Below are 18,972 nucleotides of genomic sequence, written 5' to 3' on the forward strand. Positions count from 1 at the left end.
GCTTTGACCTGCTCTGTTGAAGGACCTACAGTCGTCTGATGAAAGATCACAGACCTGAAATGTTAACTTTGTTTCTCTTTCCCCAGATGCGGCCAGACCTGCTGAGTATTTCCAGCACTTTTTGTTTTTGTTACACTCATCTAATGCAGCTTTTCTACAAATAAGCTACTACCTCCAACACCCACAGAGTGCTTTCTTTAGCATCTTCATATTTGAAACATTTCATGATTCTAAGAACAGATATATTATTAAAGAGCATATACCATCATTAAAGATTAACAGATCAATGCAAGATGTAACAGTTGGTTCTATTATTAATCTTAAGGCTTTTACTATAGATCAATTACTTTTACATAGATTAGTGCTTGAGCATATCAGTGGTGTTCTGTGGTACAACTTTACTAAGTATTTCAATGACATTAAACACCAATTATCCTGTATAGGTAACAGCCTTCATCTTCAAATAAAGCATTTTAGCTTTAATATAGTTTTGGTGGGAGGTTTATTCAAGTAGTACAAATGTCCCTTTTACAGACTTTATCCATTGCTAGCTTGAATCAATGGTACCATTCTTGATGTCAGGAGGTTGTGGGTTCAAGAGCTATTCTACATCTTGAGTGCATAACCAAGACTTTACATTTCACTGCAGTACTGAGTAAGTGTAGGAGTGAGGGAGTGCTGTATCATCAGAGGTGGTATTTTTAGATGAGACATTAAGCTGTGACCCATCTGCCTGTTCTGGTGAGTGTAAGAGACCCTATGACACTATTTGAAGCAGAGTAGGGGAGCTTTCCTGGTGCACTGGCTGTCATTTTGTCTTCAATCTATGCCACCAATCCAGATTATTTATGTTGTTTGTTTGTGGCACCTTGTGTGCAAATTGGTTGTTGCATTTGCCTTCATAACAACAGTGACTAAACATTAAAGTTCTGATGAAAGGTCACAGACCTGAAACGTTAAATCTGCTTCTCTCTCCACAGATGCTGCCAGACCAGCTGAGTATTTCCAGCACTTTTAATTTTATTTCAGACTTCCAGCATCTGCAGTATTTTGCTTTCGTTTAAAAAAAAAATCATTGCTTGTGGGATGTTCTTTTGGATGCAAAAGGTGTTATGTAAATGCAAGTTCTTTAACTTGTATGGACAGTTAAGGTAGAATGGAATTATGAGGTAAACAACTCCTTTAGCAGAACCTTTCAGCTGATGACTGACCTGCTATGTATTTCCTGTATTTTCTGTTTTGATTTTAGAATAGATTACTACTCAGTAAAACTAAACAAAAAATGTAAAATAGCAATGTTCTAACAGATTTCTGGTCCACAATTAGAAATTACTTTTTAACATTGTGATTCCTGATTTTTTTATCTAGGCTGTTTGCATTTTCTGGAATTTTCAATTTTCTGCTCCATCTTTTTCCATTTACAACATGGTTCCTTTGTATCAAATGCTGGGAATGTCCATGTTGTCCTGAAATGTTTCTTAGATGGCTGCAATGACCTTCTAGTAACTGCAATAGAACAGATTTTGTTCAATGAGCAGCTAGTAAACACCTCGGGGGATTATAATGGAGCGCAGCTAATAGGACTGTGGCTTAGATCAGCCATACGCAGAATTCCAAGTCAGATTTAAAATGAATATTTTTGCTTTCTAGCTCATGTACAATGACTATTACAAAACAAAGCAGCCTCAAATAAATGTGCAGAGAGGTGTTACTTCATATAAAAAGCAGTGACTGTTTAGGCCATAATTCAAATGCAGCCATTTTTCCACATCATCACTATTATTAGAGCATGGGCTTAATGTACATCTTCACTCACCATATGATTAGAATTGTGTTTAGAAAACAGGCAATAAGTTACTAAACTTTAATTTTTTTATAAATGCAATATTTTCAAATATTCATGTTTTCTGTAAAGCCATATTGTCAAATGATCCCTTAGAATAACATGCTCTGTATAGTAGTGATAAAATGACACAAAATCTGAAATAAAATAATGCTGGAAATACACAATAGATTCATTAGCATTCGCAAAAACTGTAGGCTGGTTTTTGATAGAGATTCTGATGCTGTCTGATCTAATATCCAGATACAAGGCAAATAGATGAAAGGAAATGATCCATCCCTTTTTATGTTTCATGATTGAAACCTCACTTCGTCTCATTTTCTGCAAATTCCTAACAAATGAGCTGCAGTTCAGTTAGCCAGTAGCTATGAGATTTTATTTTAATTATGCCTTCCAATTTCCTTTCATGCATTTTATTTACACCAGTCCGCACCAACTTCAAAAAGGATGGCAATCTATAGCAGAGCTGCTAACAGGTTTATGAGCAAACTTGAATAAACCATTATGAAATCGGGATCTTTTGGCTTGTACATGAATACCAGACTAAGGAAACAACTTCATGCTGCAGATTGCTCCAATTATATATCAAATCTGAAACTTGACAATCCTTTCAATGAAAAGCTGCAAAGGCAATGACCCAACAAGCTGATTGCTTTGACAGATGAGTAATAATCTTCCCCAACATGAACTATCTCATCCATTTAGTCATTAATCCCTAAAGTAATCGACCAAAACGCCAGAATATTCATCCATCCTCAAATATCTAGCACACTAGCCTTAACAGTTAGATAGAAACTTAATGAAATATGGGATGGAATCAAAGTAGATCTAAAACCAGCTTCCAAATTCCAGCATCACAAATCATAGAAGGGAGAGATCCCAAACCTTTTCTACGGTCTGATCTGGACATTGGCTTAACATGTGCATGAATTGAAACCTATTTGTGAACTTGAATTATCATAGAGTCATAGTGAGGAGTTTTTACTTGCTGACACACTGGGAATGGGAATGCACAGGAAACCTGGAAGTCTGGGTTTCTCTGCATGCTGTGGAATTTTGGACCCTGACAGATTTCCCACCCTACAGCTAGCCTGGTTGACAGGCTTGGCTTCCAGTTGGGGGGAGAGCACTCCAGAAGAGGCTGTGGGTTGGGATAGCACCGTCTGTCTAACTACACCACATAGACTGCAGCAGTTCACAAAGGCAGCTCACCACCACCTTCTCAAGGCCAGTTAGGGATGGGCAGTAAATGCTGGCCTTGCCAGTAACACGAGCATTGCAAGAACAAATAAAAAAAAATGTCCCTTGACCCCCTTGGGGGATGAGTGATATCCGAAGAGGGGTCTCACCTCCAGAGTTCCAATCCTGGGGGTGGGGGGCTGATCCCCATTCCTGGGGAGAGGTGCGGAGGGGGGTTCTGATCCCAGTGGGGGAGTGGAGGCTTCTGATCTGGGAGGGCAGAGTTTGTAAGGTGGGGGTATCTGATAGTGGGGGAGCTTGGGGGGCTGGGAGAAAGTACTCTGCTCCTTCTGGCCACAAGGAGTGCTGCGAAGGAACTTCTCTTCCCTATAAGTTGTCCTCACCTTGCAGCAGCTGCCAGGTATCCCAAGGCCGGCCACAGTTAAACCTGCAAAACTGATTCAATCCAAGGCTTCATTAAACCATTTAAAATGCCAACCCACCTATTGGGAGCAGGTGGCTGCCTGACCCCCTTGTTCTGCCTCAATAAAACCTGGAATTCAACGAGTTGGAGCTGGCTCCCCGCCACGCTCAGAATTTTTAGCCCATTTATCCTCCCACCTGCAGCCAATCGCACCCCCTCACCCATGTTAAAATTCCTCCCAATGAATGATACAGCACAGAAGGAGTACATTCCATTACATTTTGTAAGCATGAGACAATCTGTTATCTTGTACTGGCTTTTCAGATTCTGATCCTAATAGAGCAGCCAGTGAATGATGCATTAATTCATCTGTCACTCCGAAAGAAGCCATGGGACAGACAGTGGCAGATCTAACCTATATTTCAAGTGTGTGTTAGCAACTTTCTGCAAGCAAGATTTGGAATGTAATATCCTTGAAATCTTTTGGACAGAAGTAATTTGTAATGAGACAAAGCAGTTTACCATTTGCAATTCAATTTTGCCTATCTCTCAGATATCATGAACAGAATTTGATTATGCACTGTCATGTGTGTACACTCTCAATCAGCAAAAGTAATCACTGCCTAGCCAGGTATTGGTTAAGAATAAAACAAAAACATGCCATTTGCTGTACTCTCCTTTGCAACGACTAGTGCTTTTACCCTGTCAGATTCAGAATTGGCTAAATTCACGATTACGCAGAAGCATGCCACAAAGTTGTCATGGCTGAGCATCAGCTGATCTGCATCCTAGAAGCTTTTTCATTGATGCATTAAAGGGTATATCAAGTATGTGGTTTGGTTATATAATGGTGTTAATTGGAGCACCCTCTAGCAGAAAGTTCCACACTTCATTTGAACTTCTAGTTTGTAGGTTGAATGTAATGCTTCAGAGCACAATGCCCAGTAAAACAGCAAAGCATTGACTTTGACTCACATCTTTAGTTTAATGAAAGATGTGGTGCAGCTGGTAGGTAAGGGATGTTATATGCTGTCCAGCAGCCCAGGTGGGAGCCACTTTTTTTATTCGTTCATGGGTTGTGGACATCGTCGGCTATGCCAGAATTTATTGCCCATCCCTAATTGCCCTTAAGAAGGTGGTGAGCTGCCATCTTGAACCGCTGCAGTCCATGTGGGGTAGGTACACTCACAGTGCTGTTAGAAAGGGAGTTCCATGATTTTGACCCAGCGACAGTGAAGGAACAGCGATATTGCTCCAAGTCAAGAAGGTGTGTGGCTTGGAGGGGAACTTACGTGGTGGTGTTCCCATCCATCTGCTGCCCTTGTCCTTCTAGGTGGTAGAGGTTGTGGGTTTGGAAGATGCTGCCTAAGGAGCCTGGGCGCATTGCTTCAGTGCATCTTGTAGATGGTACTCACTGCTGCCACTGTGCGTAGGTGGTGGAGGAAGTGTATGTTTGTAGATGGTGTGCCAATCAAGCGGGCTGCTTTGTCCTGGATGATGTCGGGCTTCTTGAGTATTGTTGGAGCTGCACTCATCCAGGCAAGTGAAGAGTATTCCATTACACTCCTGACTTATGCCTTGTAGATGGTGGACAGGCTTTGGGGAGTCACGATTTCTAACCTCTGACCTGCTCTGACCTACTCCAGTTCAGTTTCTGGTCAATGGCATCCCCAAGATGTTAATAGTGGGGGATTCAGTGATCATAGTGCCATTGAATGTCAAGGGCTGATGGTTAGATTCTCTCTTAATGGAGATGGTCTTTCCCTGGCGCGAATGTTATTTGCCACTTATCAGCCCAAGCCTGGACATTGTCCAGGTCTTGCTGCATTTCTACACGGACTGCTTCAGTATCTGAGGAGTTGTGAATGGTGCTGAACATAGTGCAATCATCAGCGGACATCCCCACCGCTGACCTTATGATTGAAGGAAGGTCATTGATGAAGCAGCTGAAGATGGTTGGGCCTAGGACATACCCTGAGGAACTCCTGCAGTGATGTCCTGGAGCTGAGATGATTGACCTCCAACAACCACAACCATCTTGCTTTGTGCTAGTTATGACTCCATACAATGGACAGTTTTCCCCCTGATTCCCATTGACTCCAGTTTTGCTAGGGCTCCTTGATGCCATACTCGGTTAAATGCAGCACAGGTCTTCAGTACTATTGCCGGAATGTTGTCAGGGCCCATAGCCTTTGCAGTATCCAGTGCCTTCAGTTGTTTCTTAATATCACGCGGAGTGTATCGAATTGGCTGAAGACTGGCACCTGTGATGCTGGGGCCCTCAGGAGGAGCCAGAGATGGATCATCCACTTGGCAATTCTGGGTGAAGATTGTTGCAAATGCTTCAGCCTTATCTTTTGAACTGATGTGCTGGGCTCCCCCATCATTGAAGATGGGAATATTTGCAGCGCCACCTCCTCCAGTTAGTTGTTTAATTGCCCACCACCATTCACAATTGGATGTGGCAGGACTGCAGAGCCTAGATCTGATCCGTTGGTTGTTGGTTGTGGGATCGCTTAGCCCTGTCTAACGCATGCTGGTTACACTGTTTGGCACACATGTAGTCCTGTGTTGTAGCTTCACCAGGTTGACACCTCATTTTTGAGGTATGCCTGGTGCTGCTCCCGGCATGTCCTCCTGCACTCTTCATTGAACTTAAAGCTGTCTTATGCAAAATTATGTCAGCCCTGGGACTTTCATATGCAATGTTTTGGTTAGGGGTTCAGCATTTGGCCATTTCCCCAACCAAGTTGATGCACTAATACCAACAGACTTGTAATATAGATAATACTATTTTGGTGTAGCACATCCCTGATTTAGTGAGATTTCAAAATGTACTCTGCTTTCCTGTTACATTGCACATGTAATCTCTTGTGAAATCGTTCCATGTTGAGGACTTTAATAGGCCTAAGGACAGTCTATCATTCTCATTTATTCAGTCACTGTGAAGCGGATGTCAACTCTTGTTAAAGGGAATAATTGTGAATGTTGTACCTTTAGAATTGTCTGTTTTTTCTACTTCTTTTGTGGAGTCCTCAAAACTTGCAGTCTCTTTCTGCAGCTTTCCAAAATTGTTCTTTGTGCTGTCGCTGTCATCACTCTTATCTGCAGAAAACAATGAAACCTTAATTTAATGTGAGACATGAATATTTGTACAGAGGTCATATTCCTGGGAGGGAATATAATGGTTGCAATTATTTTTTTAAATTGTATGTGCATTCAGAGCTCAGCTTTACCTACTGATTCCTTATTCATGGCATAAGCCTTGGCTTTACCAAGCTTGTTCTTTGTCTGCACGGCTATCATTGCATCCAAATTTTCTGCAGAAAAACAGAGTTCATTTTGACAAAAATACAAAATGATCCACACTCTTTTCAAACAATCTATAAATATACGCATAAACAAACTGGTCACATTTTGGGGCAAGTGATCTGGTTTGTTTTTGGTCAAAAAACAGCCTTTTTCAGATCTTTTTCTTTTCTCTTCCCCCTCCCCCACAAAAATTCCTTTCTTGTCACCTTAGAGTAACATATAAAAAAAAGTTCTGTACCACATGTAAACTACTCAACTAACTTCGTAGTTATTGTGCAGTTGTCAACTTTTCATCAATGTCTCCTCATTAACATTCATCTGATATTGGCTTCACCTTGATGACCTGCCCAAGCCTTTCTGGAATAAGTGGCCTAGCCTTAACTCTGACCGCACTTAGTTGTTCCAGACTGATGCACCAAGCTGATCCAGATGAACATTCCAAGCTCCTGATTAATACTCAAAGGTCCAAGATGCAGACTTATCTCTGATGTTCCAGCCTCAGCTGCACTGACTATGTAACAGACAAGCTTCTCCAGATAAAAGATTACATTGATGTCCTTTTCCCCAACAGATGTTCAAGTCCCAGAGAAAGACAGTTTCTACACTGCAGATCTCAAACAGTGGTTTCTATTTCACCATTCTTTCTCTTTCACCCCTAACGATCGACATCCTGGCTCTAATAAAAGATGCTGTATGTAGATGTATATATCGGCATGATGATCTACAACTTAGTCTATGTGAAAGGAATTCTCTTTAATTTACTAATGTAACAGACAACGTAATTTAAATGTAGATGCAGCTAATATTACAAACTAGTCACAGCTGTAGACTAACAGTGATGGATGGTTAGACAACTGCTCAACTTCATTTTTACACCTCACTTTTCATCTTGGGGTTAATGGCAGGAGCAAATTAGTGTAATTTAGAAACTGCCAGTGTAAATAACATTGCGACAAATTGAAATTAAACCTGCTGTTTCAAAGCAGACCATTCAGTACCTATTAACAGCTGAATCACATTAGTTGCTCAGCATCAACTGAATCCTAAGTAGATATGCGGTCAGGACATAAATGGAGGCCCAATATCTAAGCAACAAATGCTTTTATCTGCCGATTCCTGTAGAATCAGACTCTGCTTTCACTTTAGTTCCTATGGCAACTAGCATCCCATGTAGAAAGCGTTTACATGAACATTTAATATTTGCAGTCTCACTTGCTGATCTTTCTCATTATATCAAACATCTGAGTACATGTTTTTGGAATGTTTTGTTTGCCATGACCAATATTATTCTTGTTCCCTAACTACAAGGTAGGTTTCTAAAGATTATTGGGTATTGTTTTTAGTCTTTATCAATCTGCTTTGTTTTGCCAGAATTTGATTAACTGTATATTCATTTCACCAGAGACTGTGGCACTGTAAATCCATTTGGAAATGTATGGTATTGTGTATAACTCAAAATAGGGTTGGTACTTAAAATATGATTTAGTAAGTCGGTATTACTAGTCTGACATTAGAATGTAACTCTAATCTATTTATTATTAAGGTTTATGATTTTTAGTGAAAGAACATAAAGTAGAATTATTATTTGCAACTAGCAACTTCAACTATTTTTCATTTCAATGTTTTATTGTATCATGTTACAAGAGTATTAAATACGTCTGAAGATGCATAAAGAGGGGAGAGACAATAAAGATTGTCCCCCTTTCACCTCTGGTATATGTGTTCAAATCCATCTCAGACTAATGGGATAAAAGTCACGCCTCTTCTGGCTGTAAGAGTTCCACACGAAAACATTATTTAGCTTGGAGTGCTAAATATTTGGAATAGATTACAAAGTTAGAGTTATTTAAAACACAACTAGATTCCATAACAAAAGAGTTAATGTAAAAGAGATTGATTTTGATGGGCCAAATGGCCTAATCCTTGCAATGGATTCATCCCTAATTTTCTTGTATCCTGCTTATAAAATAAGTTTCAGCTAATTTAGCTGAGTTTCTAATGGGTGTGGGGCCACAGTACTAATATGCACTAAATTGGCTATTTCACTTAGAAAGGCAAGAGGATGGCTGGTTTGGTGAATAAAAAAATGCTGTACTCATGGGTATCTGGGGTTGGGGCCAAGGCACATTGTTGTGGAAGTGGAAGTTGAGTTTGTTTATGCATATAACTGTCCTTTGGTTTGGAAGTGCTTGATCTGATACTTGTGTCTGCTCTGCTAAAATAGCACCTTTTTCTCATATCCTACAACCGTCTATCTAATCTATTCTTAAATGTTAACATACTGTCTGCTTCAATCACTAAAACCAGTCGTGCATTCTGCAGCCTCACAACCATCTGTGGGGAAAAAAAAGTTTTTTCTGCTCCATCCTAAATCTATTACATTTAATTTTATATCCAATAAAATACCCTCATTCTAGACCCTTTATTCACTAGAAACAGCCTGTTTCCATCTAATCTCAGTCTCAATAATAAGAAGGGGTCAGCCATTTAGGACTGAGATGAGGAGAAGATTCTTCACTCAAAGGGCTGTGACCTTTTGGAATTCTCTACCACAGCAAGCTATGGATGCTCAGTCATTGAGTACGTTCAAGTCAGACATCAGCAGGTTTTGGATACTAAGAGAATCAAGGGATCAGGGGATAATGTGAGAAGGTGTAGTTGAGGTAGGAGATCAACCATAGTCTTATTGAAGGGTAGAACAGGCTCGAGGGGCTGCATGGCCCACACCTGCTCCTATTTCTTATGTTCTTGCTTTGTTCCATCCCAAATGTGGATGCCACTACCTCTGATGAAAGGTCACTGACCTGAAACATTAACTCTGCTTCTCTCTCCACAGATGCTGCCAGACCTGCTGAGTATTTCCAGCCTTTCTTGTTTTTATGCCACTACCTCTGCCTCTATATCCAAATAATTCACGTACAAAGTGAATGGAAGCAGTGGGACTATTCTACCTATTTCCAACTGCTATGAGAAACTGCCCGTAGCTCCCACTCTCTATTCCCTCTTTTCTAGCTAGTTTTTAATTCATTGGCTAGGCTTGTATCTGCCAGAACTTAGAAGAGTTAGAAGAGTAAGAGGCAACTTGATTGAAACATATAAGATCCTGAGGGGTCTTGACAGGGTGGATGTGGAAAGGATGTTTCCCCTTGTAGGAGAATCTAGAACTAGGGGTCACTGTTTAAAAATAAGGGATCGCCCATTTAAGACAGAGATGAGGAGAAATTCTTTCTCTCAGAGGGTCGTGAGTCTTTGGAACTCTCTTCTTCAAAAGGCGGTGGAAGCAGAGTCTTTGAATATTTTTCAGGCAGAGGTAGATAGATTCTTGATAAGCAAGGGGGTGGAAGGTTATCGGGGGTAGGTGGAAATGTGGAGTAATCAGTTCAGCCATGATCGTATTGAATGGCGGAGCAGGCTCGAAGGGCCTACTTCTGCTCCTAATTCGTGTGTTTGTATCCTAGTTAACCTTTCTATAATTTCATACTCCTTCTCTATTAGTCTTCTGTGTGGTACCTACTCAGTGGTGTTCTGAAGCTCCATGTACATCACATCCATTGCATTTTTCACCATCTAACTCTTCAAAGTATTAATAATTTTGAAGTGCAGTGAATGGTGTTATGTAGACAAGCATAACCCTTTGTGCACAGCAAGATCCCACAAACATTAATGAGGTGAAGAAAATGGCAGGTAATCTGTGTTTGGTCACACTGGTTAAGAAAGGAATATTGGCCGGGACTTGCAGCTCTTCAAGCAATGCCCTAAGGATATTTAATGTCCAAGAGAACAGACATATAGGATTTCAGTTCAAAGCCTTATCTGAAGGATGGCACCAAAGCTGGTTTGCCTCAGTGCTGCACTGGTGTATCAGCTTTGATTAGGAATTCAAACTCCAGACATGAGCTTCAAATTCACAATCTTCCAGCTCAGTAATGGCACTGCTATCAACCGAGCTAAGCTGGCACTTGGAGGCTCAGGATGTATGTCAGCGATGGCTATGTTGATTACAATCTCTTAATTTAAATATAGACTAAAATGAGATACTAAAATGGAAACAGACACTAGACTAATATTTAAGATTTTTATAATGTTTGCATTTCTGTTTTCACTGCCTTTCAACATGTCAGTCAACAACATTCAAGAAGCTCGGCACCGTACAGGACAAAGCCCACTTGTCCGGCACTCCATCCATTACCTTAAGCACTCACTCCCTCCACCACCAGAGCACAGTGGCAGCAGTACCATCTACAAGATGCACTGTAGCAACTTGCCAAGCCCCCTTCGACTGCACCGACCAAACCCACAACCTCTACCACCGAGAAGGATAAGGACAGCAGATGGATGGGAACACTACCACCTGCTAATTCTTCACCAAGCCACACACCATCCTGACTTGGACCTATATTGCTATTCCTTCACTGTTATTGGGTCAAAATCCTGGAACTCCTTTCCCAACAACACTGTGGGTGTTCCCACACCCATATGGATTACAGCGCTTCAAAAAGGTGGCTTCTCAAGGGTAATTAGGGATGGGCAACAAATGCTGGCCTTGCCAGCAATGCTCACATCTCATGAACAAATAAAAAAAAGTCTAGAAATGATGTACAGCATTGTAAATGAAAATATGGTACCGTATAGATGGAAACATCAAATTTTGTAATGTTTGATAAAGGCAGCTCTTAAAATGCTTCACTTTAAAAATTCAGCTTTTCCATCGATTAGATTAATATTTAATGTGAACTTGATAGGTTTTCCGGTAAAATGTGTGTGCTCTATATTTATCAATGGCATCATAATGTTCGTGTCTGCCCTTGGGTTGTGAAGGTGAATTTCAATGTGATATGCTGGTAGCTTATTGAACTTGATGGTGAAGAAATCACAGCTTCTGAATGTTCTCCATGCCTGATATAATATTCCCCTTTACGGGATTCGAAGTGCTAAGTTCCTAATTTTCCCTTTGTGGTCAGCTATGACACTTTTACTTTCCAAGAAAAAAAATTGGAGCTGTGCAAGAAGTGTATATTGTACAATAAGAAGATTCCTGGTTCTCCCCACCACCTTCAAGTGCCATACACTTTAATATTGCAGTTGATTTCTAGCTGTGCAGTGCCTTATTTCTGTAATCACACTTACCAGAGGTGTGCAATGATATTTTCAAATGACTTTGAATTACATTGAAAAAACATTTTAAGGGATTAGTTTCTTATCCTAAGCCTGCAATTTCGAGATGGTGATTGACAGGAGATGAAACTGTAGACAGCCTAAATGGCAACTGAGGAATTCAATCTGCCATTCTGTCAATATCTGACATGAATTTTTTCAAACATCATTTTTCTTCCCTCCTGAAAATGTGGTAGGAAAACAGTTAGAAAATAGTTAAAACCTAAGGCACATAGATACAGCTGAGGGAAGATGCAGTAATCAATAACTTTTGCTGTAAGATATTCACAGTGACTTTGGTCATATTATGCACTGGATCCTAAATAGAGTGATATAGTTATGGGGCTTGTACCTAATAAGATATAAGATATAAATTGATTCTTAAGATGTCAAATACACTTAGGTTATTTTACTGCTTGCAATTTCTCATGGATATGTAGGGGAAGGCACCAAGGCTCCTTAGACAGCACCTTCCAAACCCGCAATCTCTACCAACTGGAAGGACAAGGGCAGCAAATGCATGGGAATACCGCAACCTGCAAGTTCCCCTCCAAGTCACACACCACCTTGACTTGGAACTATATCGCTGTTCCTTCACTGTCGCTGGGTCAAAATCCTGGAATTCCCTTCCTAACAGCACTGTTGGTATGCCTACATTCCAAGGACTGCAGTAGTTTAAGAAGGCAGCTCACCACCACCTTCTTGAAGGCAATTAGGGATGGTCAATAAATGCTGGCCTAGCCAGTGACGCCCACATCCCATGAATTAATTTTAAAAAACATCATTATAATAATATTGGCTACCACATTGCATAAGAGTGGAAATCAAGAACAAGGAACGATCATTTGGCTCATCAAAATTACTCCATCTAGAGTCTGTGCAAAATTATCCTACCATGGATTACCTCCAAACACCACATGCTATTGATTTCCTATTTTAAAAGCACTATGTTCCTTCCCCTACATCTCCCTGAGAAATAGCAAGCAGTACCATTAACATCTCCATAACCATCAATTCCTATTCTCACGTTATGCTGATATAATTCTCTTTTAAAGGTGCCAATTGATCATAAATGAATATTCTTCTCTGAAAATCTGTTTCACATAACTGGGCTTGAAATAAAATCATTCCCATGACTATAGAAGCTGTTGTTAATTCTGAAATTCTATCAGACTGAATCTTTTGGTTTAATCTTTTTTTTATCATAGCTCTTCCACTGGTGTTCTAATTTATATTACATATCTCTGGAACTATGTTCATGAACACTTTAGTGAAGTATCTTTCATTATCCCATACATTTCTAAAGCCTTTGATAGCACCCGACAACACCTACTGCTAAATCAAAACTATGTCCATTGCTATCTAATTTTCGTTCAAGTTGCTCAATCTGTGCTGTATTTGATGGCTCATTCTCTGACCTTTTTTCATTCCCTGGGCCCTGTCCTCACTCCCACTTTGCTCCTTTTTCATGTGAATGACCCCAGCAGCTAATCATCCAACTCTATCCTCTTACTTAACAAACAATTTCAGTCTACATTCATCACAATCCTTCAGAAACACACCTTCAATCTGCATGCCCTCCAGTCCTGAATCACTGTAAGTTGATCTTTTCTTTGTCATTTGATGGTGTATAAAAAATCGTACTTCTTCCAATTTTTCAACATGCTTCATTCTTGTATCTTACAAATCTACCCAACAGCTGCTGACTTTCACCGTTGATGTCTCTACCTTTAGTCTTTTGTCTATCAAGCATTCTTCGCTTTACTGTCTCCTCTGACCTCAACTTCCAGTTCTCCTCCATTGCCTCCTGAAGCTTTGATGCTGTTTTTTTTCTCTCTCAACCACTCTTAACTCTCTCTGAACCCTAAGCCTGATCAAGACATGAAAACTGGTCTTGTACCTGGGAAAGCTTTATGACACTTCTTTCACTCGCAGACAAGAAAAATGTGATCATCTGATCGGCGATCTCCTTCTCACCTTTTGCCCCCAATCTATTTCCTTTCATTACAATCCTTTTATTTCTCTCTCTTTTATCAGTTCTGCTGTGATTAAGTGTCCCAGAGAGCTTAGAGCTCATTGCTTCTTCTAAAGCTGCAAATATGCAGACTCTCGTGCTCTTCCTCCTCATGGCATTGAAATGAAAATTTACTGCTTTGTTTGTTATATATTTTATACCAGCACTTCAAAATTGTCTCCTTACCTCCCTTAGTATTTCCTTCCTTGTACAATCTCTAGGCTTTTAAAGCCTAAATTTGGTATCATCTGTACTCTACTCGCTGATTTGCCTTTGTACAGTTTGCTGTATAAATTTAAAAGTGTCATATAAAAGAATAAAATTCTGATTATAACTCTCATTTACATGATTGTAGGGTGAGATAAACTAAGCACAATTGAGGGAGGCCATTCTATCTAAACACATTTATCTAGAATTTTAAAAAACTTGCATACCTCCTCATCATGTAATCTAATTGTATCTTGAGTGACATTTAAGGTTTTGCCTTTCACTATCCTACTCTTGCCAAACATTACAAGTGTTGATGACTCTTTGCATCTAGATGTTCTTCCTAACCTCTGCCCCAAACAGTCCTTTTGGCATAGATAATATAATTTAGAAATATAATGTAACTCTCTGCTTGCATTATTTTAGTATATACTTCTAGAATACTATGATATAAGGAAGAGTATATCCATATATGATGGAGGTGGTTTTGAGAAATGGCATGCAGCTCTCTGAGTTTAGCACTTTAACACCATTCCACTACAATGGAGTTGTAGCATTGCTTATCAAAACACCGGTTGGATATAAACACAGTTCAAATTTAGGAACATAAATTATGAAATGAGAAAGATCCATTCAGCCCATTGAGTCCACTCCTTTGAACAGACTGCCCACAATTACCATTGTCGTGAACTCTCACAAGTCTATTTTTCTGGGAGAAGTATAAAATCTTTAAGAGGAAACACTCTGAAAATTCTGCCTGACCTTCAAAAGTAATTGAACAAATGCCCAACAGACCTAATGCTGCAGCTGCATTCTTTATCCATGGCTGGTTGAAAGTTCTGCAGAGATCATATTCCTGTCACACTTACAGGTAATGTTCCATTGCATATTTGATCATTAGATGCATGCAAAAGCAAGGTGATCTATGTAATATAGAAATTTATTCCTCACCCAAGTATGAAACGCCTTCTTCGGGTGTTATTGTTCCATATTTCACCATCATCTTCACAAAATCAATTAATGTCTTCATTATGGTTATTAGAGTTTCTTTTTCCTTTGCATCTTGCTCTGTGTTAACAAGAGATCATTAGATGTACTGTGTAAAACTTACATACAGCATACAAGTTCAAACTGTTTTCAACAAATCCAGAAATATAATGATGTATGCTCAAAATGCACATCTCAATATTTTGATTGGGAAAGAGATGATTTGATTGAAGTGACGACATTATTTTTGACACTTGTCCTCCATATTATGTTTCCGTGATTAAATAACTGAGAGCTAGTGCCTACAGAAAAATATTTGTTCAGGAAACAATATATTACTTGCAATGCTTTGCTACTAAATTTCATTCATAGTGTGTTGCCAAACTAGTCCATCCATTTTCATGTGACCAGACTGATGGCTGTCAGGGCTTCATTGCTGCAAGAGGATAAATGGATAAAATCTACTATTCACCTCATCCAGGCTGACTAAGACACTACTTATGTCAACCTAGCTCTAGACAGTGGCTACACAAAAATATAACATGAATATCATACTGCATTAATAATTAAAATAATGATTTGATTTCTGAGATTAAACTAATGGGCCGGATTTTGCAGTCAGCAGTGAATGGACAGTGCCAACCATTTTTTCCACTTGCACTTGCCCATAGTTTTTCTATGGGCTTTTGCACTGGAAGTTCCTGTCAGACAACAGTCAAAACAGTGCAGCAATCTCTTCGGGCAATGTGAGATCTGTACGAACAGGCCAAGAAACTGTGTATCTGCTTAACCAAATCAGGCTGAAGAATTATTAATGAGCAGCACAGAGTCTGTGAATCGGGGAGTGTCAGTTAGAATATTTAATGCAATGTCAAATCAGGTACAAAAAGCGAAATAAAGAGAAGGAAAGAAAGATTGAATTAAGAGAGGGATGGAAGAGAAAGAAAGAAAAAGTAAAAAAGGTACATTTAAAAAAAAATCTCCAACCGTAATTACAATCTGAAGAAATGAGACTCCACATTTGTAAAGGTTAATTTTCAGTGTCAGGTTGTTTGGCAGTAATTAAAACTTAGCATGGGGTAAAAAAATTTATATGAAGATACAATTCTCTTTTAAAGGTGTCACTTGATGACAGATGAGTATTCTTCTCTGAAAGTCTGTTTCACATAACTGGGCTTGAAATCAAATTATTGCAAAAATGTACAAAAGCAAGCTTAGTCACACTAGAATGATTAACATTTGATATTGAAAATTAAACTTCATTATAATAATACAAAAAAAATATTACCATCACACTGGAATGGACAAGCCCTAAACTTTTCTGGTGAATTTAATGTGTATATAACAGCAAAGTGCAGCAACTTCTTGCAATGGCATGTATTTCAACAGTGAGTCTGTTGGCAAGATATCATTCTCAGGCTGCTGTTGGGGGAGTAAAGCATCTTGGACAGCAACTTCCTGATTTACCCATTTAACTGTGCATTGACAATCACTGGAAGCTGCTGTCTGATTTACGCATTGATAACTGTGCGTACTGCTAGCCTCACTGTTATTTCTACCGCAAAACCTGTCCCAATATCTCAATTACCTGTGTTCAAACTCTTCAGCAGGTTGTAGAAATTTGGAAAATATTGAAGATCATCCAAATCATCGGTGACAGGTGCAATGCTTCTTTGATTCATGTTATTGGTTGAGATCCAGCTGTTCTCCAGAGTATCATCACTTTCTTCCTTCACAAGGTCATCTTCATTTTTCTTGGGTTTTCTCATTTTCTGTGAAATGGAGAAAGTAAAAAAAAATTCATATGTATTCTCATAAACATCTGTTCATTAGAGGTAGGCTATTCAGGAATGAAATCAAGAAGCCCTTTTTCACATAAAGGGTGCTAGAAATTTGGAAAACCCTCACACAAAAGGCTGTGGATACTGGGACAATTGGAGCTTTCAAGATTGGGATAAATAGATTTTCCATGGAACTCTGATTGCCAATGGGGAGAATCCGTGTGGTACAGGAAATTTACATTCACCGATTTCACTGCCAAAGTAGAGAGGCTCAAAGCTAAGCAACACATTCTACTCAAGTGCCTGCCTAAGAGGCAGATGTTTGAGAAGGGAGGGTACATTACACCCAAAAACAAATTTTGAGGAAGCAGTTGCTTTCCTAAGTTAATACCGATGACAGTATTTCACAGTGGTATTTATAGAGATCTCAGGGCAGTAAATTACACAGAGTATAATGGAGTGGTAGCATAAGAAAGAGAGTCCAACAAGAGAGAATCTAACCATCTCCCCTTTACATTCAATGACATTACCATCATTGAATCCTGCACTATCAACATCCTCTGGAGGTTACTATTGACCAGAAACTGAACTGGACCTGACACATAAATGCTGTGCCTACAAGAGCAGGTCAGAGGCTGGGAATTCTGCAGCAAGTAACCCCCCTCCTGACTCCCTAAGGCCTGTCCATCATCTGCAAGGCACAAGTCAGGAGTGTGATGGAATACTCTCCACTTGCCTGGATGAGCGTAACTCCAACAACATTCAGGAATCTCGACACCATCCAGGACAAAGTGTCTCACTTGATCAGCACCCCATCCACATTCACTCTGTCTACCACCGACACTCAGTGGCAGCAGTGTGTACCATGTACAAGATGCACTGCAGCAACTCACCAAGGCTCCTTCGGCAGCAGCTTCCAAACCCGCGACCCCTTCCACCTAGAAGAACAAGGACAGCAGACAGGTGGGAACACCACCACCTGCAAGTTCCCCTCCAAGTTACACACCATCCTGACTTGGAAATATATCACCTTTCCTTCACTGCTGCTGGGTCAAAATGCTGGAACTCCCTCCCTAAAAGCACTGACATGTATTCACACCAGATGGACTGCAGCGGTTCAAGAAGGCAGCTCACCACTACCTTCTCAAGGGCAATTTGGGATGGGCAACAAATGCTGGCCTTGCCAGTGACACCCACATCCCATGAAATGAATCAAAAAAATAATATGGGTTCATTGAAGAGAACCAGGCCGTCATGGAGAAGCATGATTCTCTGTTTGGAAGGGATGAATATTGAAGGGATGAATCAAGTCATTCCTACTAGGGTAACTCTTGACAGTTAGTTTTAAAAGTGAAATAAAAACAGAAAGTGCTGGAAATACTCAGCAGGTCAGGCAGCATCTGTGGAGCGAGAAGCAGAGTTAACCTTTCAGGTCTGTGACCTTTCATCAGAACAGACAAAGGTTAGAAAAGAATTAGGTTTTAAGCAAGTGAAGTGGGGGGCAGGAGGGGGAGAGGGTTTGGTGGGGAAGAGAACAAAAGGGAAGGTGTGTGATAGGGCAGAGGGCAGGAGAGATTAAATAACAAAGCTGTCATGAGACAGAGGCAAAGAGTGTGTTAATGCTTGTGCTGAAAGACAAAGCATTAGTCCAGAGTGAGTGTTAATGGCAGATAATGAGCAGCTCTGTCCACATGAAAAACCAGGCACATAGTTAAAAAAAAATAATAAAAAAGTAGAAAAATATTTATAAAAAGGCCAGTCATGCTCCGAAATTATTGAACTCAAGGTTGAGTCTGCAAGGCTGTAGAATGCCTAATTAAAAGATCAGGTGCTGCTCCTCGAGCTTGCGTTGATGTTCACTGGAGCAGCAGACCAAGGACAGAAATGTGGGCATGAAAGCAAGGGGTGTGTTGAAATGCCAAGCAACCGGAAGCTTGGGTCATGCATTCGGACTGAGCGAAGGTGTTCTGCAAAGTAGTCACCCAATCTGCATTTGGTCTCCTCAAAGTAGAGGCAACTGTGTTCCCCTTGTCCTCACTTTCTATCCCACCAGTCTCAACATCCAAAGGAT

At 40.1% G+C, this 18,972-nt stretch overlaps 1 protein-coding gene across 1 annotated transcript in view; it reads right to left on the minus strand.

The window, feature by feature from the left end:
* The window catches only part of scg3 (secretogranin III), a 29,206-nt gene that overhangs the window by 2,296 nt on the left and 7,938 nt on the right, over nt 1-18,972 (minus strand). The window contains exons 7-10 of the mRNA XM_068017624.1: nt 16,709-16,892; nt 15,085-15,201; nt 6,683-6,766; nt 6,441-6,551 (exon numbers count right to left, since the gene is read on the minus strand). Of these exons, the coding sequence (XP_067873725.1) occupies nt 6,441-6,551; nt 6,683-6,766; nt 15,085-15,201; nt 16,709-16,892 (496 nt within the window). The remainder of the gene's footprint in view (nt 1-6,440; nt 6,552-6,682; nt 6,767-15,084; nt 15,202-16,708; nt 16,893-18,972) is intronic.

This window comes from Heterodontus francisci, chromosome 38, assembly GCF_036365525.1.
Source record: "Heterodontus francisci isolate sHetFra1 chromosome 38, sHetFra1.hap1, whole genome shotgun sequence".
Taxonomy (NCBI): Eukaryota; Metazoa; Chordata; class Chondrichthyes; order Heterodontiformes; family Heterodontidae; genus Heterodontus; species Heterodontus francisci.